This window comes from Ranitomeya imitator, chromosome 3 (genome assembly GCF_032444005.1).
Source record: "Ranitomeya imitator isolate aRanImi1 chromosome 3, aRanImi1.pri, whole genome shotgun sequence".
In the NCBI taxonomy this organism is placed as follows: Eukaryota; Metazoa; Chordata; class Amphibia; order Anura; family Dendrobatidae; genus Ranitomeya; species Ranitomeya imitator.
This window is the reverse complement of record NC_091284.1, coordinates 722,548,590-722,569,635: the sequence shown is the minus strand read 5'-3', so window position 1 is coordinate 722,569,635 and position 21,046 is coordinate 722,548,590. Positions and strand designations below refer to the sequence as shown.

The window sequence follows — 21,046 nt, the reverse complement described above, 5'->3', positions numbered from 1 at the left end:
TCCTAGTTTTACCTGAAAAAAAAAAAAAAAAACTGATGCAATTCGTATAATGGTGGCCTTACTGTATCTACATACACGTGTGTTACATATAACTATATGTAGGCCCTGGTCAGTAATCCACATAGTCCAAAGGATTAAAAATACAAATCCGATACTTCAGTTCAGACATCTGGGACTAGGCTTTCAAAACATTAGAACTGTCTGCACAGAAACCAGAAACAATGCGCGGGAAAGATGACTTTTATTTTACTTTTTGTGTGTGTGTGTATATATATATATATATATATATATATATATACATATATATATATATATATACTTACACACATTACACAAATACATTTCACTTATGTATTGTAAGCAACCACATGTCGATCATGAGTGCATATATATATGATACGAGCAATTCCAATCTGTCCTCCTTTTATTATTTTTTTTTTCTGTTAATTTAAAATTGAATTACGTCTGCAATTATGTCATCTATTTATCTATCTATCTGTCTATCTATTATCTATCTGTCTATTATCTATCTTCTATCTATCAATCATCCATCTGTTCTTTGTTTTCCTTCTTTCCTTCCTTCTTTCCTTTGTACTTTCCCTCTTCCTTTCTTTATTTTTGTCCTTTCTCTCTCTCCCTTCTTCCGTGCATCCTTCCTTCTTTCTTTATTTTTCTTTGTTTTGTTTTTTTTTTTTTTTTTTTTTTTTTTTAACGTTCCTTCCATCTTTCTTTCTTTCTTTCCTTTTTTAATTCTTTCTTTCTTTCTTTCTTTCTTTCTTTCTTTCTTTCTTTCTTTCTTTCTTTCTTTCTTTCTTTCTTTCTTTCTTTCTTTCTTTCTTTCTTTCTTTCCTTCTTTCTTTCTTCCCAATTTGAGCCTGAAAAATAATAAAATGTCACTAACAACCTCAAAACGTAGGGCAGTTAATTCCCGTAACAGCTGAGGATGCAGTGACAAAAGAGAACAGTCTAGACAATGTCATAAAGACTGGAGCACTAAACTGCTTATTTTTTTGTTAATTACTCTGTGGGGCCATAGGCAGAGACTTCCGCTGTAAACAGTAAACAAATAGGAAAGTGTCTGCAGATATTGGGGGGCGGTCCAGTAGTATGGACGCCTATATGTTTGTCTGCTTGTTGCTTTTTTTTTTCTTCAAGGCTCTAACCCAAATCACTGACAAAAATCTGGAGGGCTAGTTCAAAGTTTCTCTGAGCTGAAATGGAATGTTAGCTGTAAAACCCAAGTTTATAGACCATGTGGGAGTTTACAGCATATTGAGCTGCTCTGCCAAGTAAGAAAGTGCGTTTAACTCCTAGAATGCTACGAAAAATCAATTTCCCTTTAACTTAAATTCATTACAATGAAAAGAATTGAGGTAGTGATTAGAAAGATAGATAGATATCGAATGGATAGATAGATAGATAGATAGATAGATAGATAGATAGATAGATAGATAGATAGATAGATAGATATGAGATAAATATATAATAGATACATAGATATATAGATAGATAGAAAGATGATAGATAGATAGATAGATAGATAGATAGATAGATAGATAGATAGATAGATAGATAGATAGATAGATAGATGAGATAAATAGATAGATAGATATGAGATTAGATAAATAGATAGATATGAGATGAGATAAAGATAATAGATAGATATATAGATAGAAAGATGATAGATAGATAGATAGATAGATAGATAGATATGAGATGAGATAAATAGATAGATATGGGCTATATAGATAGAAAGATGATAGATAGATAATAGATAGATAGATAGATAGATAGATAGATAGATAGATATGAGATAGATAGATAGATAGATAGATAGATAGATAGATAGATAGATAGATAGATAGATAGATACTGATTTTCGTATACTGGCCATCCTACAGAAAGCCTCACATCACATTTTAGACAAAAAAAAACAAAAAAAAAAAAAAAAAAACTAAAATTGTTGTCAGGTGTCCATGTGACTTTATTAAGAGTAAAGTGAATATTAAATGCCTTTGAACTTCAGTAAAGTCAAGTCCAATTACACTATTAAAAAAAAGAGGAATCAGTGTGAAAAAAAAAAATCCCCACCAATGATGTAAAGGGAAGGGGAGGGGAGGATGAAATCTGCATGTTAAACCAAAGGTGATGTTTATAGAACATAATTTTAAGCTCTGGAGTCAGTTCACATGAATAACATGGGATTAAGACATTCTCATTTTTTATTATTGTTAGTAACCGTTTGATATGTTAAGGGCAGAAAGTTATTAGGACTTTGTTTAGTATAAAACTTTTACTAGATTTACTAAATCTCACTACCTACAGTTCACGCAGTGAATATTCCAGGGAAGAAGAAATATCAGTGTTGGCTGCCATTCTATCATTGGAGGAGAGAAGAAGCAAAGCTCCCAGCAGCATTTATTGTAGAGCTGGGAGGGGACGGAATTGTAATACTTAATAAGCGGCAATCTAATTGCTTGGGACTTCCTATGTGACGTGGAAAGCAGCAAACACTTCATGAAAACCCGCTGTACATTCTTGTGTGTGATCTCCTAGTAGAACATTCCCAATAGTGACTGCAGAAGATTATCCAGTTGTGAGAAGGAGACCTACGTGTGGAAAGCTAGTGACAGGCACATCACACAGTGCCACACCTCACTGCCTGGGCATGTGACATTCAATATCATCATCATCATCATGGCTGTGGTGATGGACAACCACTGGGCCCTGCAGAGAGAAGGCACATGGAGCAGGAGGCTGCAGCTGCACACTCACAACCACACACACACACACACACACACACACACACACACATACACACACACACACACACACACACACACGCACACACACACCTCTAAATAAACACACACAGAGATATATATATAAACGCACACACACATATTCTTTTATTTAAATATATATACACTGATACACATATATACACATACATATATCTGAATAAACACACACACACATATATATATATGCACATACACACATATAAACATACATATACACACACACATATTTGTATATATGCACATACGTACACATATACACACATACTGTATATACACATACATATTTCAAAATAAACACACATATATATACACATACATACATATATGAATACACACGTTTTATAATAGCTACACGGAAGCACAAGGTCTTATACATACACACAGATTTTTTTTTTTTTTTCAGTATACACATACGTTCCTTTATTCAAGCAAAGGCAGACATACATGTAAAATTACTACACAAACATGCACAGCTTCACATTAATGCACATAAATATTTAACATGTCTGCAAGCACACAGGTTCACATACATACACACAAACACGAACACACGCATACAGACACACATACAGACATACATACACACACATACACACATATACACACACATACAGACATACACACATATACAGACATACACACACATATAGACATACACACGCACACATACAGACACACACACATACATACACACATATACACACACATACACACATACACACACATATACACACACATACAGACATACACACACATATAGACATACACACGCACACATACAGACACACACACATACAGACATACACACACATATAGACATACACACGCACACATACAGACACACACACACATACATACACACATATACACACACATACACACATACACACATATACACACACATACACACACATACAGACATACACACACACATATAGACATACACACGCACACATACAGACACACACACACATACAGTCATACACACATACAGACATACACACACACAGACATACACACATACAGACATACACACACAGACATACACACACACACATGCAGACATACACACATACATACACACACATACAGACATATACACAAACACACAAATACACACACACACAGACATACACACACACACATATACAGACATATACACAAACATACACACACACACACACACACACACACTCACACTCACACTCACACACACACTGGCGTCTCAGGCCGTCAGTCATCATTCATTCTCAAGTGCTCAGTAGTTGTGAGAGGTAAACTTGACTGCACAGGTTTTAAAGCCATTACATAGGGGGACGTTGGTGCAGTGTGGACTGTCCAGACGTGGAGGGACGATCAGTGGGGGATGAGTGTCTGATGCCCCTCACAGGATGCTTCCATTCTTTTGTTTTGGAAGAAGGACTGCAGACTGGAATGTGAGATATCCCTGGGTGAAGGCAGTGGCTTTGGCAAATGGACTTGAGGACAGCAGCCATAATGTTGATGTGTTCTCCGGCTGTGGACTGGACAAGGGATCCGAGCTCCATATCCCCTGCGACATCTGAAGGGACACAAATGGGATGTGGCTCCAGTGTGTGGTGCCAGGCCAGGCCCCTCACCACCAGAGCAAGGAACACAAGCCGTCGGTGTCTCCATTTACCTAGTTCTCCTTTTGTTTATACTTTAATCTGTATTTATTTTCATATTATATTTCTTGGTGTATGTATTTATTCTTGCATCTGCAATGTTCTGATTTACTTTTTTCTTTCCTTAATGCGTAATTGCTGCTATAATAGTCACTAGTTTACGAAAAAAAAAAATAAATAAATAAATAAAATAATAATAATAATAATAATAATCGCCTATGGATCTACAACTTATACTTCCACAAGGCTCTGGCCTTCCAAAATGCATGTGTGTATCTATAGTGAGGCAATGATAATCTATCTATCTATCTATCTATCTATCTATCTATCTATCTATCTATCTATCTATCTATCTATCTATATCTATCTATCTATCCCATATCTATCTATCTGTCTATCTATCTATCTATCTATCTATCCCATATCTATCTATCTATCTATCTATCTATCTATCTATCTATCTATCTATCTATCTATCTATCTATCTATCTATCCCATATCTATGTATCTATCCATCTCTGTCTTATCTATCTTTATCTATGTCTTGATTTTCTATATTATATTTAGATTTTTTGTCTTCATATTTAGATTTTTTTATGTTTTGGAAAAGGTATGTGTAGTCTTGTATACATTCGATTAACTTTCAAACATGAAGCTAGTATATAATTTGTACGTATTATTTCTACCACATGAGCCACAAAATATTATTTTATCCCCCTGTTCAACACTAGAAAGATAAGAAATAGAAATGCAATATATATATATATATATATATATATATATATATATATATATATATATATATATATATATATATATATTTATTTATTTATTTATTTTTTTATTTTTTTTTTTCAACAAGTGTTTTCACTATTCTTTGCAGGCGGCCTCTTCTCTGTTTATAGCGAATAATGGAAAGTTAGTTTTGATTTGGAAATAATCGTAGAACTTCACAAAGAGATTAATTGTGTTCATTAATGACTTGATTTGAGTATATAAAAAGACCACTAATGTGATATTCTCATCGCAGCCACAACTAGGATTTGGGGGCCTCTGAGGTTGGAAAACGTCCTGGTTCTCTGTGGCAAGGAATATCTGAATACTTTTCTGTGTATCCACAGTTTACTGGCATCAGGGACATTAAGATAATTGGGAAACAAGTCCCGTGTGATAATGGGTGTCACTGCCCATGAATATACATTACTACACTTAGAGAAATGAGCATCGCACACATTATCTGCTAACATTACAATCTAAATACTAAAGCATCCTGTATGATTTTCTTTCTTTTATGGCGTATAAATTAATTCCTTGTGGTGCAGCAATTGGATAAGGCCCGAATTCCACATTATCAGTCTAAACTGTGATTATTCCAATCACCATATTTAATGTAAAGTAATGTTGTAAACGTTTGGTCATTTTCTGTTTATTTTTCTTTTCATTTTTGAAAGATATTTCATGTATTTATTAAAATCGATCAATGTGCAAAAAAAATGAAAGCACAGCTGACTAACTCTTTTTTTTTTTTTTTTCAATAAACTTTTTTATGGTTAACTAATTTAATATAATTATACATGTTAAAAAATGACACTATCCAATAAAAAAATAATATTCCTATTAAAATAATAATATAAAATATATTTAATAGTGTCTTTTTTTCCGGCACACCCGCAAGCATTTCTTAAAGCTGCATTGTTCAATAGTATTACAAGCAATTATCTTAAAACTTCGAAAGTATCTGAATGTAGAAATGTTGTAAATAAAATATATTGTATCATATATATGTGTATATGTGTGTGTCTCTTTATTTACAATTTGATTCCACCTGCATCGGATTTAAAACCTTGCAATGCAACAATAACATATATGGCTACAGATAGGATAATGAATAAATCAAAATAATTAATAGACCTATAAGATAGATAGATAGAAGATAAAGAAATATATATATATATATATATATATATATATATATATATATATATACAGAGAGAGCGATGCATGTGTATATTATGTGTATATACATAAATAGATAGATAGATAGATAGATAGATAGATAGATAGATAGATAGTGGATATATATATGTATATATATATATATATATATATATATATATATATATATATATATACAGAGATAGAGCGATGTGTATACTATCTATCTATCTATCTATCTATTTATATATATATATATATATATACAGAGATAGAGCGATGTGTACATGTATACATATCTATATATGTCTACTATCTATCTATCTATCTATCTATCTATCTATCTATCTATCTATCTATCTATCTATCTATCTATCTATCTATCTACCTATCTACCTATCTATCTATTTATATATATATTTAGATTGACTGCTGATATTTACATGCCTGAGTCCAGAGGTTCATGGAATGGAGCAATACACCCTGAGATTATCCCCACGAGCTGTGCCTATTGTAACCCTCGTAGTGTGGAGCAAAAATACATTTAATAGATTTTATCGCAAGATCAAGTGCAATATAATCTGGTGCTGTGATTCTGAGACTTATGTTACCAGCAAAGAATAAAGCAGGATGCAAAGATGCAGAGAGTCTTTAATGTTTAATGGAAGGGAGTGGGTGCAATCAATATACACTTTTTAAGGGTTGGTATAGGTTTCAAATAATATGATAGTTTAATGTCAGGATGTAAGGGCTGGTCAGTGACACCTCCATCCCCAGAGGAGTAGTGGGCTCCAGGATCTGCTCACAGTCATGCTGCATATACATTTACAACAACAGAGCTCAAATGGGCACTGGGGATACTTTATACTAAATGGTTCCACTACTGGTATCAGGGGCACCTCATCCACTATTTACATGGTGGTGCATAATAAACATGATTCACTGGAGTAGATGAAATAAACTGAAACCAAGATGTCATCTCACACTTATCTACACAGTGGGACAATGAACTTCTATGTGTATATAGCTGAGCACAGGAGTAGCATGCAGATATATATTGATCATGGTGGGTGGAGATGGTACTGGAGCCCCTTATGGTGTCAAATTTCCCAATCTGCATCTGTTTGAAAGTCCTGATCTGTACTGAAGCTATTAATATTTTAGTATTATTGCCCCCCCCCCCCCCCTCCCTACTCCATTGGCCCTTTGTCTGCAGCAAAGCTCCAATCTACCAGCCAACACGTGGATCTGGTCTATGTGTAAAGAGCCACCATACATTGTAAAGCCTCCAAGTGTAATGTATGATGTTTGGTATTTATATTGTGCAATTAGACGAAAGCAGTTGTCCCAACGGGGGCTCTATTTAGGGTGATGAATATTCTATCTTTCTACTTTAATGATCCATGTTTATCATAATAGTAATTATTTTTAACTTTAAACAATATCCGGTCTCCTGGAGACACTGCTTGTGGGTTTAATGGCTTTCTCCATAAAGAAAATAATGAACTGGTTGATTTGATAGGATGTAGTGTAATCCTGCATATTTTCTAGTTAACTTGAAAATTAATAACGCTTCCACTTAATAATGGGCTCTATCTATGTATTATCTATCTATCTATCTATCTATCTATCTATCTATGTATCTATGTATCTATGTATCTATCTATCTATCTATCTATCTATCTATCTATCTATCTATTATCTATCCATTATCTATCTATCTATCTATCTACTATTTATCTATCTATCTATTATATATCTATCCATTATCTATCTATCTATCTATCTATCTATCTATCTATCTATCTATCTATTTATCTAACTATCTATTATCTATTTATCTATCTATCTATCTATTATCTATCCATTCTCTATCTATTCTCTATCTATTATCTATCTATTATCTCTTTTATCTATATATCTATCTGTCAATCTATCTATGTATGTATCATCTATTATCTATCCATCTATCTATAATCTATCTATCTATCTATCTATTATCTATCCATTATCTATCTATCTATCTACTATTTATCTATCTATCTATTATCTATCTATCTATTTATCTAACTATCTATTATCTATTTATCTATCTATCTATTATATATCCATTCTCTATCTATTCTCTATCTATTATCTATCTATTATCTCTTTTATCTATATATCTATTATCTATCTATCTATGTATGTATCATCTATTATCTATCTATCTATCTATCTATCTATCTATCTATCTATCTATCTATCTATCTATCTATCTATCTATCTATCCATCTACAGCAACAACAACAAAAGTTGGAAGCAGCACACCATATTGTGTAGAAAAAAAGCTATTTAATAACACATGAGGCGACGTTTCGGCCCCAAGCGTGAGCCTTTCCCTGAACTTGAGGAAAGGCTCACATTTGGAGCGGAAAGGATGCCTCTTGGGCTATTAAATTGAATTATTATTTTTAAGTTGTTTTTTTGTTTATTTGTTTTTCTACACAATATTGTGTACTGCTTCCAGGTGTGTTTTTTTTTTTTTTTTGCTGTTAAAGAGGACTAGTATGCACCTGGGAGGCTTTGCACCCAAGCTGCTGGTGCTGCATTTTTTCTTTGTTTGTCTATCTATCTATCTATCTATCTATCTATCTATCTATCTATCTATCTATCCAATACATGTCCATTCTATCTGTCAATCTATCCATCTTCAACTATAATTTAATACAATTCAGAAAATCAAAATACTCCTTTGTGAGATATACTTATGAAATAAAATTACAACTTATGATATTTGATTTGGTTTGAAAAAAAAAAAAAAAACTCTATTCTGTTATGACATCAGCCATCTACTTCCTACGTCATCAGTTGAAGCTCTAAAATCTATAGGAGAGGAAACATACACCCATATATACACGCATACACACATACACATATATACACATGCGCAGATATATATATATTAATATATATATATATATATATATATATATATATATATATACACACACACATATATACATACATATGTACACACGTTATTAATGCCAGGCACCAATGTGCACACATTCCCACCCAATCAATCCCCAAACCTCCAGGAAAATACTGGAACTGTGGGTTTCCGCATATGACTGGAAAAAAATGGACAGATAATAAATTATTCTCTAGCACTAGTAAAGTACGAAAAGGCAAATAAAGAAAGATAAGATGCCATAATAAGAAAGAATCAAGTTCTCGGAGTTCTATAAATTAAAAAAATAATGGTGTCCATACTAAACTTTTATCCTGGGCTTATAAATATGATGTGAATTTTCTTTGCTTACCATAAAACCAAACGATTTCTTCCAGACAGTTTTAGAAGTCAAAGCAACTAACACAAATAGAGGCCATAAAGTCTCAAATAGATTTCTAAGGAAGCCAAATGGCGTCTGGAGTGAGGCTTTTACTGTTTTCTATAGGTGAGGCCATATATACTTTTTAGGGTAGGCCAGCGGAAACTTGTCTGTCTTTTCACAAAAGAGGATCATGAACTCCCAGCGAATCTCCAAGGTAAAGCCTCACAACCTTTATTTTCTCTTATAACATTGTAGCCACATACTCCATGTTTCTCTATATACATAAGTGTAATAACAGATTAGAAATAATACATTGTGGCCGGGAGTCTTTACAGAAAACGCATGTCCGGGAGACTGGAGGGCTCAACTTGGCGTTGATTGAGTTGTCCTTGAGACAGGGAAGTATTCAGCCATCTTCTAATTGTTTTCTTATTTTCTTTCTTTTCAACTAATTCAAACCAGAACAGGAACTGACAAATAAGCAACCAAAAAAATAAATAAATAAATAAATAATAATAATAGGTGAATGCAGTTGTCGGAAAATAAGTCTTCTAGCATTATAGGTAATTTTCTCTCCCTTTATAGAAACTCTATTTTACTTAATTGTAGAACAAAGAAATATTTCTTAAAGAGAGACTATATAGGATAAAGCATTTATGATTTGAAGAGCTATATACAGTACAGTATCACTGAATAATACACAATATAATTTAAATGTTAATATTATTACTAGTATAGTATTTCATTCTACTTGATTGTTTTTATGTATTCCTGAGCCCCCCCCCCCCCTCAGGTAGCAATATATATATATATATATATATATATATATATATATATATATATATATATATATATATACACAATGCTTTATATATTTATATTTCAAATATTACTACCTGAGGGGGCCTTGACTTACAGGCACAAATACATGAAAAACAATATATGTATATATATAATATGTGTACAGTATATATATATATATATATATATATATATATATATATATATATATATATATATATTCATATTCGGCACACATATATCACGTTAAATTTACATGTATCATAAATACTTATATTAAAAAACATGACCGGAATGAAATTCGAAGGTATTGCAACATCTTATTTACTTAGAGGAGTATTCTTATACCAGGACCTGGCATGTAACAATGGGCACGGTGGTAGCATTATATGCAGATGAGATGCATCAATTATTGGTTCTGCAAAGCAAATTGTTCCTTTTATTGCCTTAAGGACGATGGTATTGCTCTAATTATCGAATATGAAGATTATACAGAACAGTTAGATAAGGTTTCTATTCCATACTGAGCAACTCATGAAATTAAAAGGATGCAGGGGAGGAATTCTACTACCTATATATACAGGCTAGAAGAAATATATATAAAAATTAAATAAAATAAGGAGCTTTTGAGCATTACATATGGTATTTTAGCTTCATGGGGTCTTAGAGCTGTGGGGATAAGGTATAAATATAATGAACATGTAGTTAGGGATATTTTAAGATGTGAAGTTGCTTCGGTACACGATCACAGTGATGGATGGGGTTATTTTGAGCTGACTTTTGTTTTGGGGGGACGTATAGGGTAAAGGGGGGTTAGGGAAGCTAGAGCACAATAGGATGGGTATGCCGTGATCCCTAGGCAGACAATACTTGTGTGGAATTCGGCTTTACCTCTGGATGTGTCCTCTTCTCTTTGGACTTGCGATTGTTCATTGGTAAACAAAACTGCAGCGTTCTCTCCTTTGTTCAACTTGAAGGTGCCCGGTGCTATACCAGATAATGTCGGATAGATGGCGCTCTTGCTCCACGCTTCGTTTACAATTCCCCGACAACTTGACCCTTGTGACGTCATTTGCGTCTGAATCACCAAGGCCATTTTCAATCCTCATTGGCCTGACAGTCACGTGGTGGGGCCAATGCCTGGATAATTATGGTGCTGATATTTTTCCCTAAAAAAAAAAGATGTCAGCCTCTGGCTGTAGTATTCCTCTTTAAAAAGCCTCTCTGAAAATGTCATGTCCCAGCAATGTGACTCCTAACTCGTTTTTGATGGACTCTAGCTGCAGAGGAGACAATTATTCCTCCAACCAAGGGATGTATATGCAGTCTGGGAGCGATTTCAGCTGTGGGATGATGAGAAACTGTGGAATTGTCCCGTCTCTTTCCAAAAGGGATGAAGTGAATAACCCCAGCTTGTCTCTGAACTCTTACCCATCTTACCTCTCGCAGCTGGACAACTGGTGCGACCCCAAAAACACTTATAGGATTGAGCAACCTGTTGCCAGACAGCTCTCCTCCTGCTCCTTTCCCACCAATGTCAAGGAGGAGAATGTGTGCTGCATGTACAGCGCTGACAAGAGGGCAAAGAATGCCACCGAGTCTGCCCTGTACCCCAACCAGGTGCCCGACTCCAGAGCTGCCGACCATGAGGTGCCGGTGCCCAGCTACTACCGCGCCAGCCAGGGCTACGCCATGGACAAGAGCCACAGCGCCGGCGACTTTGACACAAGTTTTGACAACAGAACAAGTCTGGATCCAAGAAGTGAAATCCTGGAGCAGCAGCAGCAGCAGCAAGCGGGGGGCAAGGTGGGCTTCCCCGAAAACACCAAGACGGATAATCCGACCCTGGCCACTAATCTGAGCAGCAACCCCAGCAACGCTTCAGCTAATGAGATCAAGACAGAGAGGAGCCTCACAGCTGCCAAGCTCGCTGCCCCAGAGGCAGCCAAGGAGATGGCCAAGCACACTGACACCAGCTCCGACAACTCCGACAACGACGCCAAAGGTAAGGGACCTGCTGCCCTCCTGAGCTGCCCTCCTGATGCTGCCCTCCATGATGCTGCCTGCATGGACCCAGGGCACACAGTGCGGGCTCAGCAAGCAAAACACTGTGCAAATTCAATATTCATTGTAAAATTATATTCCTGTCTTCCTACTTGCCTATTACTTTAGACAAAGTAAAAATATAGATATTATGTGCTGGTTGTTCAGGTGGCTGTGATTTGCTGGCTTGCTATATTTCTTATAGTTTTTTTTTTCCAGTTCCTTCTTTTATTGTCGGTTTTGTAGTTAATGTTTTGAGATAATATTCGTAATCAGCTTGTGTATGTCCCTGATAAATAGACAGATCATAACGATATGCATCTTTCTTTCTTTCTTTCTTTCTTTCTTTCTTTCTTTCTTTCTTTCTTTCTTTCTTTCTTTCTTTCTTTCTTTCTTTCTTTCTTTCTTCTATACATCTATCTATGTAGTTTTTATATATCTATCTATATTCTATCTATACAATATGTATCTATCTATTCAATGTTTATCTATCTATATATCTATTTATCAATCTATCCATGATCTATATATATTCTAAATATTCTAAATATCTATTTATCTATTACATATCTATATGGATTCTATATTTCCTTCTTTCTATATTCTGTATATCTATCTATCAATCTATCCATCATCTATGTATATTCTATGTATCTATTTATTAATTACATATCTATATGTATTTTCTTTCCTTCTTTCTATATTCTATCTATCTATCTATCTATCTATCTATCTATCTATCTATCTATCTATCTATCTATCTATCTATCTATCCATCTACATATCTATCTATGAATCTATCCATCAAATATATATTCTATGTATCTATCTATTTATCTATTACATATCTATATGGATTCTGTCTTTCCTTCTTTCTATATTCTATCTATCTATCTATCTATCTATCTATCTATCTATCTATCTATCTATCTATCTATCTATCTATCTATCTATCTACCTATCTATGAATCTATCCATCAAATATCTATATTCTTTGTATCTATCTATTTCTCTATTAAATATCTATATGGATTCTGTCTTTCATTCTTTCTATATTCTATCTCTCTATCTATCTATTTATCTATTCCCAATTTAATGTGTATTTATATGAACATATTTGGATTTAACTTAATTTCCAGTCCACCATGTATATGCCACTATTTATCTCAATAAAAGCACTTGCATATTTTACTGCCCAAAAGAGTATATATAGTGGGCAAATATATTGTATACATGCACATATGGGATATGTTGTCTTCTATTGGTGCATTTGTAGCCCTCATTTTATTTGCGTGTGTTCCTCTGCAGCTATGCATGAAAATATTATTGTATAGTGCTTTGTGTATTCCAATAGCAAACAGGGAAAAAATTAAAGAACCGTGCAGCTTAATACTATAAGGCTGCAGTAAATCAGTAAATCCAGTGTAATAGAGAATGGAAAGCAGCCATTGCTCTAGTAAACACAGCAGTAGTAATAGTAGGACGAGAACCTCGTATGTTTATGTCTGGGGAAGATCTGAAAGCTTTGGGACTTGTTTATGTAGAGATGCAGCTCACTGGACTTGTTCATTAAGATTGTGAATTTTCAGATCTAAAAAACCCCACAAATATGATCTATTTGTACTTCTCTCTTTAACAAACGTGTATTTTTAATACAAAAATGCAATTATTGTACCATGCAAAGTCAAGTTTACGAAAACAGATCAAAATCAAACCAGGTTCCATTGGTGATCTGTTCCAGATGTTCTATTAATTTGCAGCACATTAGCATAAGAACAATAGAAAATCACGCGTTTCAGGGCTGTGCAGCCACTAGGACTTTATTTCCGGTGTAGTTTTCTGCTAGTTTTGGAGACTTTTGTGGGTCTTCCTTGGCTGTTGTTATATTGTTGGTCATTTATTTGTTGTCTGTGTGCACTCATTGCCTGCTGTGTAATGGTTTCCTCTGCTTTTATTCCTTGTTGTCCTAAAGTTGCTGTAAATGTTTGTGTCCCGGTGTAAAATGGCTTATTTCCTGCTCTGGTGCCATTGCTGCATGCACACAGCTACATTGATGCTTATACAATCTGCTTTTTTTCTTTTATAACTTTGAGGGTTCTTATAGCAGTGCTCAAAAAGATTGTATACAGCAATGTAGCAGCTATTATTGCCCTGGGGTAAATTCCTGAATTAACATGGCAGCACATTGCTGTGCCTTATAACCTGATATTTCCATTTATAAATCTAGGTGCATGTATGGGACCTTATAGTACATGCAGATCAGAAACAGGCTGCTATCCACAGGAACGCGTACAAATATTTATCTGATTGTAGAAACATAGATGTATACATTCATGAGCCACTTGCTTCCAATTATTTGTATATATTGTGAGTACTCTATAACTATAGACTAATAATGTACAAGCATAATAACGCACAGAAATAAATCATACACTATTAAAACCCACATCAGACATTTATATAGTAATACACAAATGCACATGTGTGTCCAAAACGTGTCCGCAGTCATTGCCTTACCGGAAACACACAGGCTGCCATGTCCACAAAGTGCTCATATATGCAGCTGGAGTGATACATGCGTACACACAGGCTCTCATGTATACCAGGACCTAATGGGGGATCATTTACACCTTCACAACAAGAACACAGCGTTACATCCGAATTACACAGAATATGCAACTGAAGTCTCACATACAAGTGTGTGCACATGTGAAGGTCACTATATGTGAGTGTCTGCATACATGTACTTGTACAAAAGGGTATGGCTTGCATAGAATTTCGTTTTTTAACGAACACTTGCATTTATCACCATATCTAGAGAGATCCTTTATATGTTACATACTAGTTGACGTCATGCATACGCGTGCGTGTATATATATATATACACATGTGCACACATGGGAAATGGGAGTGTTGGAGTTTGGCTGTACCATGATCTCACCATTATATGTCTGTACACTACAAAAATACAAATATTCCTGTATATCATTATTGTACGAATACACGCATGGGTATGGAGCATTAGATGGATAGAGAGATAGATGGATAAATAGCTGAATAGTTAGATGGATAAATAAACAGTAAGATAGATAGATAGATAGATAGATAGATAGATAGATAGATAGATAGATAGATAGATAGATAGATAGATAGATAGATAGATAGATAGATAGAGATAGGTAACAGATAGGTAACAGATAGATAGATAGATAGATAGATAGATAGATAGATAGATAGATAGATAGATAGATAGATAGATAGATAACAGATTGATAGATATATATAGATAGATAACAGATATAATTAAATAAAAAACACCAATAAAGTCTGGGCCACTTGACTACTGTGGGTGTAAAATAATAACTGTCTCCAATCCCTTCTCAAAACGGTGAAAATTATATTTATTCCAAGCCAATATGTACATGGGCTGGAAAAAAATACAATTTTGTACCTTTTTGAAATGGGACTGCTGACATTATTATTATTATTATTATTATTATTATTATTATTATTATTCGCTAATGGACCTCTGTTGGGTTTCACAATCTATATATTATCTATCTATCTATCTATCTTTCTATCATATCTCTATATTATATATGGATAGATAGACGTATGTAGGACCCATGTAGGCTGTAATTATTTACTTTTCTATCTACATATGCATATCTAGTAAGTACCTAAAATCAATAACCTGAAATTATGTAATGTCCACTGATGACTAGACAAATATTGTATAGCATAATATATATATATATATATATATATATATATATATATATATATATCAACCTCACCCTCATCACCCTCAACCTACTGTCTCCTTCCCCATAATCCTGTAGAATGTAAGCCCGCAAGGGCAGGGTCCTCGCCCCTCTGTATCAGCCTGTCATTGTTGGTTTGTTTACTGTATGTGATATCTATAACCCTGTATGTAACCCCTTCTCATGTACAGCACCTTGGAATCAATGGTGCTATATAAATAAATAATAATAATTATATATATATATATATATATATATATATATATATATATATATATATATATATATATATATATATATATATACTATAAAATATTAGTCTAGCCATCAGACATATGATTATATATACTAATTGTATGATGCATATGTATGTATATACTTCCATTGCACTTGCTAAACCTCGTGTTGCACTGGATAATCAAGCACAATTTACTATTATCAAGTGTGCACATGGTCAACAACACTTTTCTCTTCTGTAAAGAAATATAAATAATAACGTACAAAAGCATAAATACAAGTATTCCAGCAGCGCAGTATAGGCAGTGAATGGATGGACAAACAATTTATAGTCAGTAAGTATTAACACACATATACACACACATATATATTTATACACATACATATATATATATATATATGTGTGTGTGTGTGTGCATATGTGTGTGTATATGTGTGTGTTAATCTATATTAATATAAATATATGTTTATGTTCCTCTGTGTTTATATATATATATACACACACACACACATATATATATGCACACGTGCATGTATGTATGTATATACACACACATATATATACACGTGCACACACACATTTATTTATACATACATGTACGTGTGCATATATATGTGTGTATATATATATATATATATATATATATATATATATATAAACACAGGAACACAAATATATATATATCTTTATATACACTACATATGTGTATGTGTATATACACTACACACAAACATATTCACACACTTTATTTGTGTTTTCACACACGTTTCCAAGATCTAAAATAAATAAAAGAAATAAATCGTTCCTATTTGATTTTAGGGTTTATTTGATCTGCAGGCTGTAAGGTTCTGCTGCATAACTGAGTATGAGCCCCCAGTGACGTGTGCCATGCAGCCAGTGGTACAGGGCAGGGCAGCCATGATCAGCCAGAACCCTGGTTTGTGCCCAGCAATGTGGCTATTGTGCACTGCTGGGGTGTGCCATGTGTAGGAGCAGTGGGTAGAGCATAGGCTGCAGGCTCTGATGCATCTATTGCCACACCGCAGAGGATATTCTTATACTTATATGTAAATATTATCTTCAACAGAGGATATAAAGGCAGAAAACGCTGCAGGAAATTGGCTGACAGCTAAGAGCGGAAGAAAGAAACGGTGTCCTTACACCAAGCATCAGACCTTGGAACTGGAGAAAGAATTCTTATTTAATATGTATTTGACCCGTGAGCGCCGCCTAGAGATTAGTAAGAGTATCAACTTAACAGACAGACAAGTGAAAATTTGGTTTCAAAACCGCAGAATGAAACTGAAGAAAATGAACAGAGAAAACCGGATTCGAGAACTGACATCAAATTTTAACTTCACTTAAAATGAAGGAAGACTCAAAAATCCTCTTACGGAATCCTAAACCATCCCCTAGGCCCCTCTCCTCCACCAATAAGACGACTAAGCATAAATAGCAAAACCTAATCCTCAGCTGAACATTGTTCTGGGTCATGAATGCAACGCTTTAAGATAAAGCAGGTAGTCAGAATGCCAGACTAGGTGGCCCCTTCTACCCCTGCCCACAGTTTGTACATAAGGACAGGCGCTTCAGTATAATGCATGATCCTATTAAATATTGCATCCTTGTTTCTATGTATAAATGGTCAGTGAGCCAGCTACTGAAATGGTATTTAAGTTATTTACTTCCAGCACAAAAAAAAAAAATCGAGAGACCTTTTTTTTAAAACTCATTACCCTTCCAAACAATGCTTTAAATAAAAATTAAAAAAAAAAAATAAATAAAAAAAATAATTCAAAATATATATATAAAAACAACAACAACTTTGCTTTCTTACATCAGTGTAACCTGTATATTGTATCTGGAACTCGAATGACAAATCGAATTTTAAATGTTTGTAAATGAGAATTTGCAGTGAAGTTATGAACTTTCTCTCTATATAAGAAAATATATATAGAAATCTATATCTTATGCAGTTTCTTTATCTGGTCCGCTGCATATTTAAGTAAGATTTAAAAAAAAAAATAAGACAGTATTGATAATCCTTAAAAAAAAAATACATTTCTCGTGTCTGTTATTTAAATACACTATGTATGTGTCATTTTTGCATGTATTTTCCTTTGTGGACTAAAAAAAAAAAAAAAAAAAAAGAAATAAATTTCCTAGAACTGAGATTACTTGACTTGTTCTTGCAGTGCATTTCAATAACAGCCTGGTCTCAGACAGCCATCCTTCATTGTTTGCTCTTTATATATTTAGATCTATTTTAATATCACTATTCTTATTGGGGGTCTTCTTTTTTTAATTATTGGAAGGCTTTTAGGAGACCATGCCAGGGAGAACATAAGTGAGGGAGCATATAACGCTGATTTAAATATTATCCAGGTGACCACAATAAGTCAAGGTCATAAAACAGTAATGTCAGGACAGTCTTGCTAAAGCGGTGGAGGTGGATTTTATGATCTGCAAATATAATGTGCCGCGGCAGTAAAAGATGCATTTAAAGGTGACTCCAGAAGAGGGAAGGGACTCATAGTCTGTGCTGCAATCTTTGGATACACACTTCTTATGGCTTTGGGTGCTCTTTTTAAGAAAGAATCAGCCACTGTACAAGGCAAGGAATAAGCCAAGCACTGGCCAAGCAGGACAAAGGGATAACATCTCAATCCTAGGGCTGAAAAGACCTGTCCAGCACACACAAAGGTAAGACTGCATGCTTTTTTTATATATCTTTATCTATTATTAACTGTTGTTGCACTCTATAGGTAGTAATGGAGCTGAGGTTCAAGGTTGTGTATGGCTCTTACACTGCATTATGTGGCTTTACAGAGTTTGCTGAGATGTCTTGCTTTATATATTATTGATTTGCTGTCTACTATGGAGTTGTGCAGAAAGAACATTGCAGGGTGGATTGTGGATTCTGTATTGATGTTTTGCATTATGAGAATAGTAATAATTATAATGATTTTTTTTTATTATTATTGTGAATGCATTCGTATTCTGGATTTGTATCTATTTGTGTCTATGTGATTGCTATGTCTACATCCGAGCAACTACAGGTTAAATGACAGTGTGGTGAATGCTGAGCTCTGCCTGCTCCTCTCATGGCAGGATGGGATTGAGATACCTTGTTAGATGAGCTGGAGATCTGAGCACTGGGGAGGGATGAGAGGAGTGGGGGCTGGAGGAGCACATCCCTTTCCCTTATTAAGGGTTTGTAAATGAGAGAGATGGAGATCTGGAAATGGCTGTGAGGCTGTGCTATCCTGAGGCTGCCGCCAGCACTGCCAGTGACAGCATCGACTGTAGACAGGGGACTGATGGCCTCCTAGGAGGGAGATTCCAACAATTACACCCATTTCTTTCTGTTTTATTTATGTTTTGCTCCCTCCTTTTTTTGTTATCTGACAAGGGATTGTGGATGTTGCATCTTGTCACCCAGCTGATCCGTGGTTTAGGTAGTTTCATGTTGTTGGGATTGGCTGTTTTAACGCGGCAACAAGAAACTGCCTTAATTACGTCAGTTCGTCTTCATCAAGAACAACGATTTCCTTTAATGTTCTGCAAGTGGCTTCCTAAGAGGGCGAGTGATCGGATCCTCTAAGGATGCCAGTGCCCGAGAAGTAATGGGAAGGGAGCCTCTAAGGAAGCCTGTGCCCAAGAAGTAATGGGAAGGGGGCCCCTAAGGATGCCAGTGCCCGACAAGTAATGGGAAGGGAGCCCCTAAGGATGCCAGTGCCCGACAAGTAATGGGAAGGGAGCCCCTAAGGATGCCAGTGCCCGACAAGTAATGGGAAGGGAGCCCCTAAGGATGCCAGTGCCCGACAAGTAATGGGAAGGGAGCCCCTAAGGATGCCAGTGCCCGACAAGTAATGGGAAGGGGGCCTCTAAGGATGCCAGTGCCCGAGAAGTAATGGGAAGGGAGCCTCTAAGGAAACCTGTGCCCAAGAAGTAATGGGAAAGGGGCCCCTAAGGAAACCTGTGCCCAAGAAGTAATGGGAAGGGGGCCCCTAAGGATGCCAGTGCCCGACAAGTAATAGGAAGGGAGCCCCTAAGGATGCCAGTGCCACACAAGTAATGGGAAGGGAGCCCCTAAGGATGCCAGTGCCCGACAAGTAATAGGAAGGGAGCCCCTAAGGATGCCAGTGCCACACAAGTAATGGGAAGGGAGCCCCTAAGGATGCCAGTGCCCGACAAGTAATGGGAAGGGAGCCCCTAAGGATGCCAGTGCCCGACTAGTAATGGGAAGGGAGCCCCTAAGGATGCCAGTGCCCGACTAGTAATGGGAAGGGAGCCCCTAAGGATGCCAGTGCCCGACTAGTAATGGGAAGGGAGCCCCTAAGGATGCCAGTGCCCGACTAGTAATGGGAAGGGAGCCCCTAAGGATGCCAGTGCCCGACTAGTAATGGGAAGGGAGCCCCTAAGGAAGCCAGTGGCCGGGAAGGAAGGAGGGAGCCCCTAAGGAAGCCAGTGCCCGGGAAGCAATGGGAAGGGAGCC

General features: G+C 35.5%; 1 protein-coding gene across 1 annotated transcript; it reads left to right on the top strand.

Moving 5' to 3' along the window:
• The first annotated feature begins 11,693 nt into the window (after positions 1–11,693).
• On the top strand, positions 11,694–19,245 carry HOXC10 (homeobox C10). Its single transcript, XM_069760254.1, has 2 exons — positions 11,694–12,508; positions 17,636–19,245. Exons 1-2 carry the CDS (start codon positions 11,734–11,736, stop codon positions 17,911–17,913), a joined length of 1,053 nt encoding a protein of 350 aa, XP_069616355.1. The 5' UTR covers positions 11,694–11,733; the 3' UTR covers positions 17,914–19,245.
• The last annotated feature ends 1,801 nt before the right edge of the window (positions 19,246–21,046 follow it).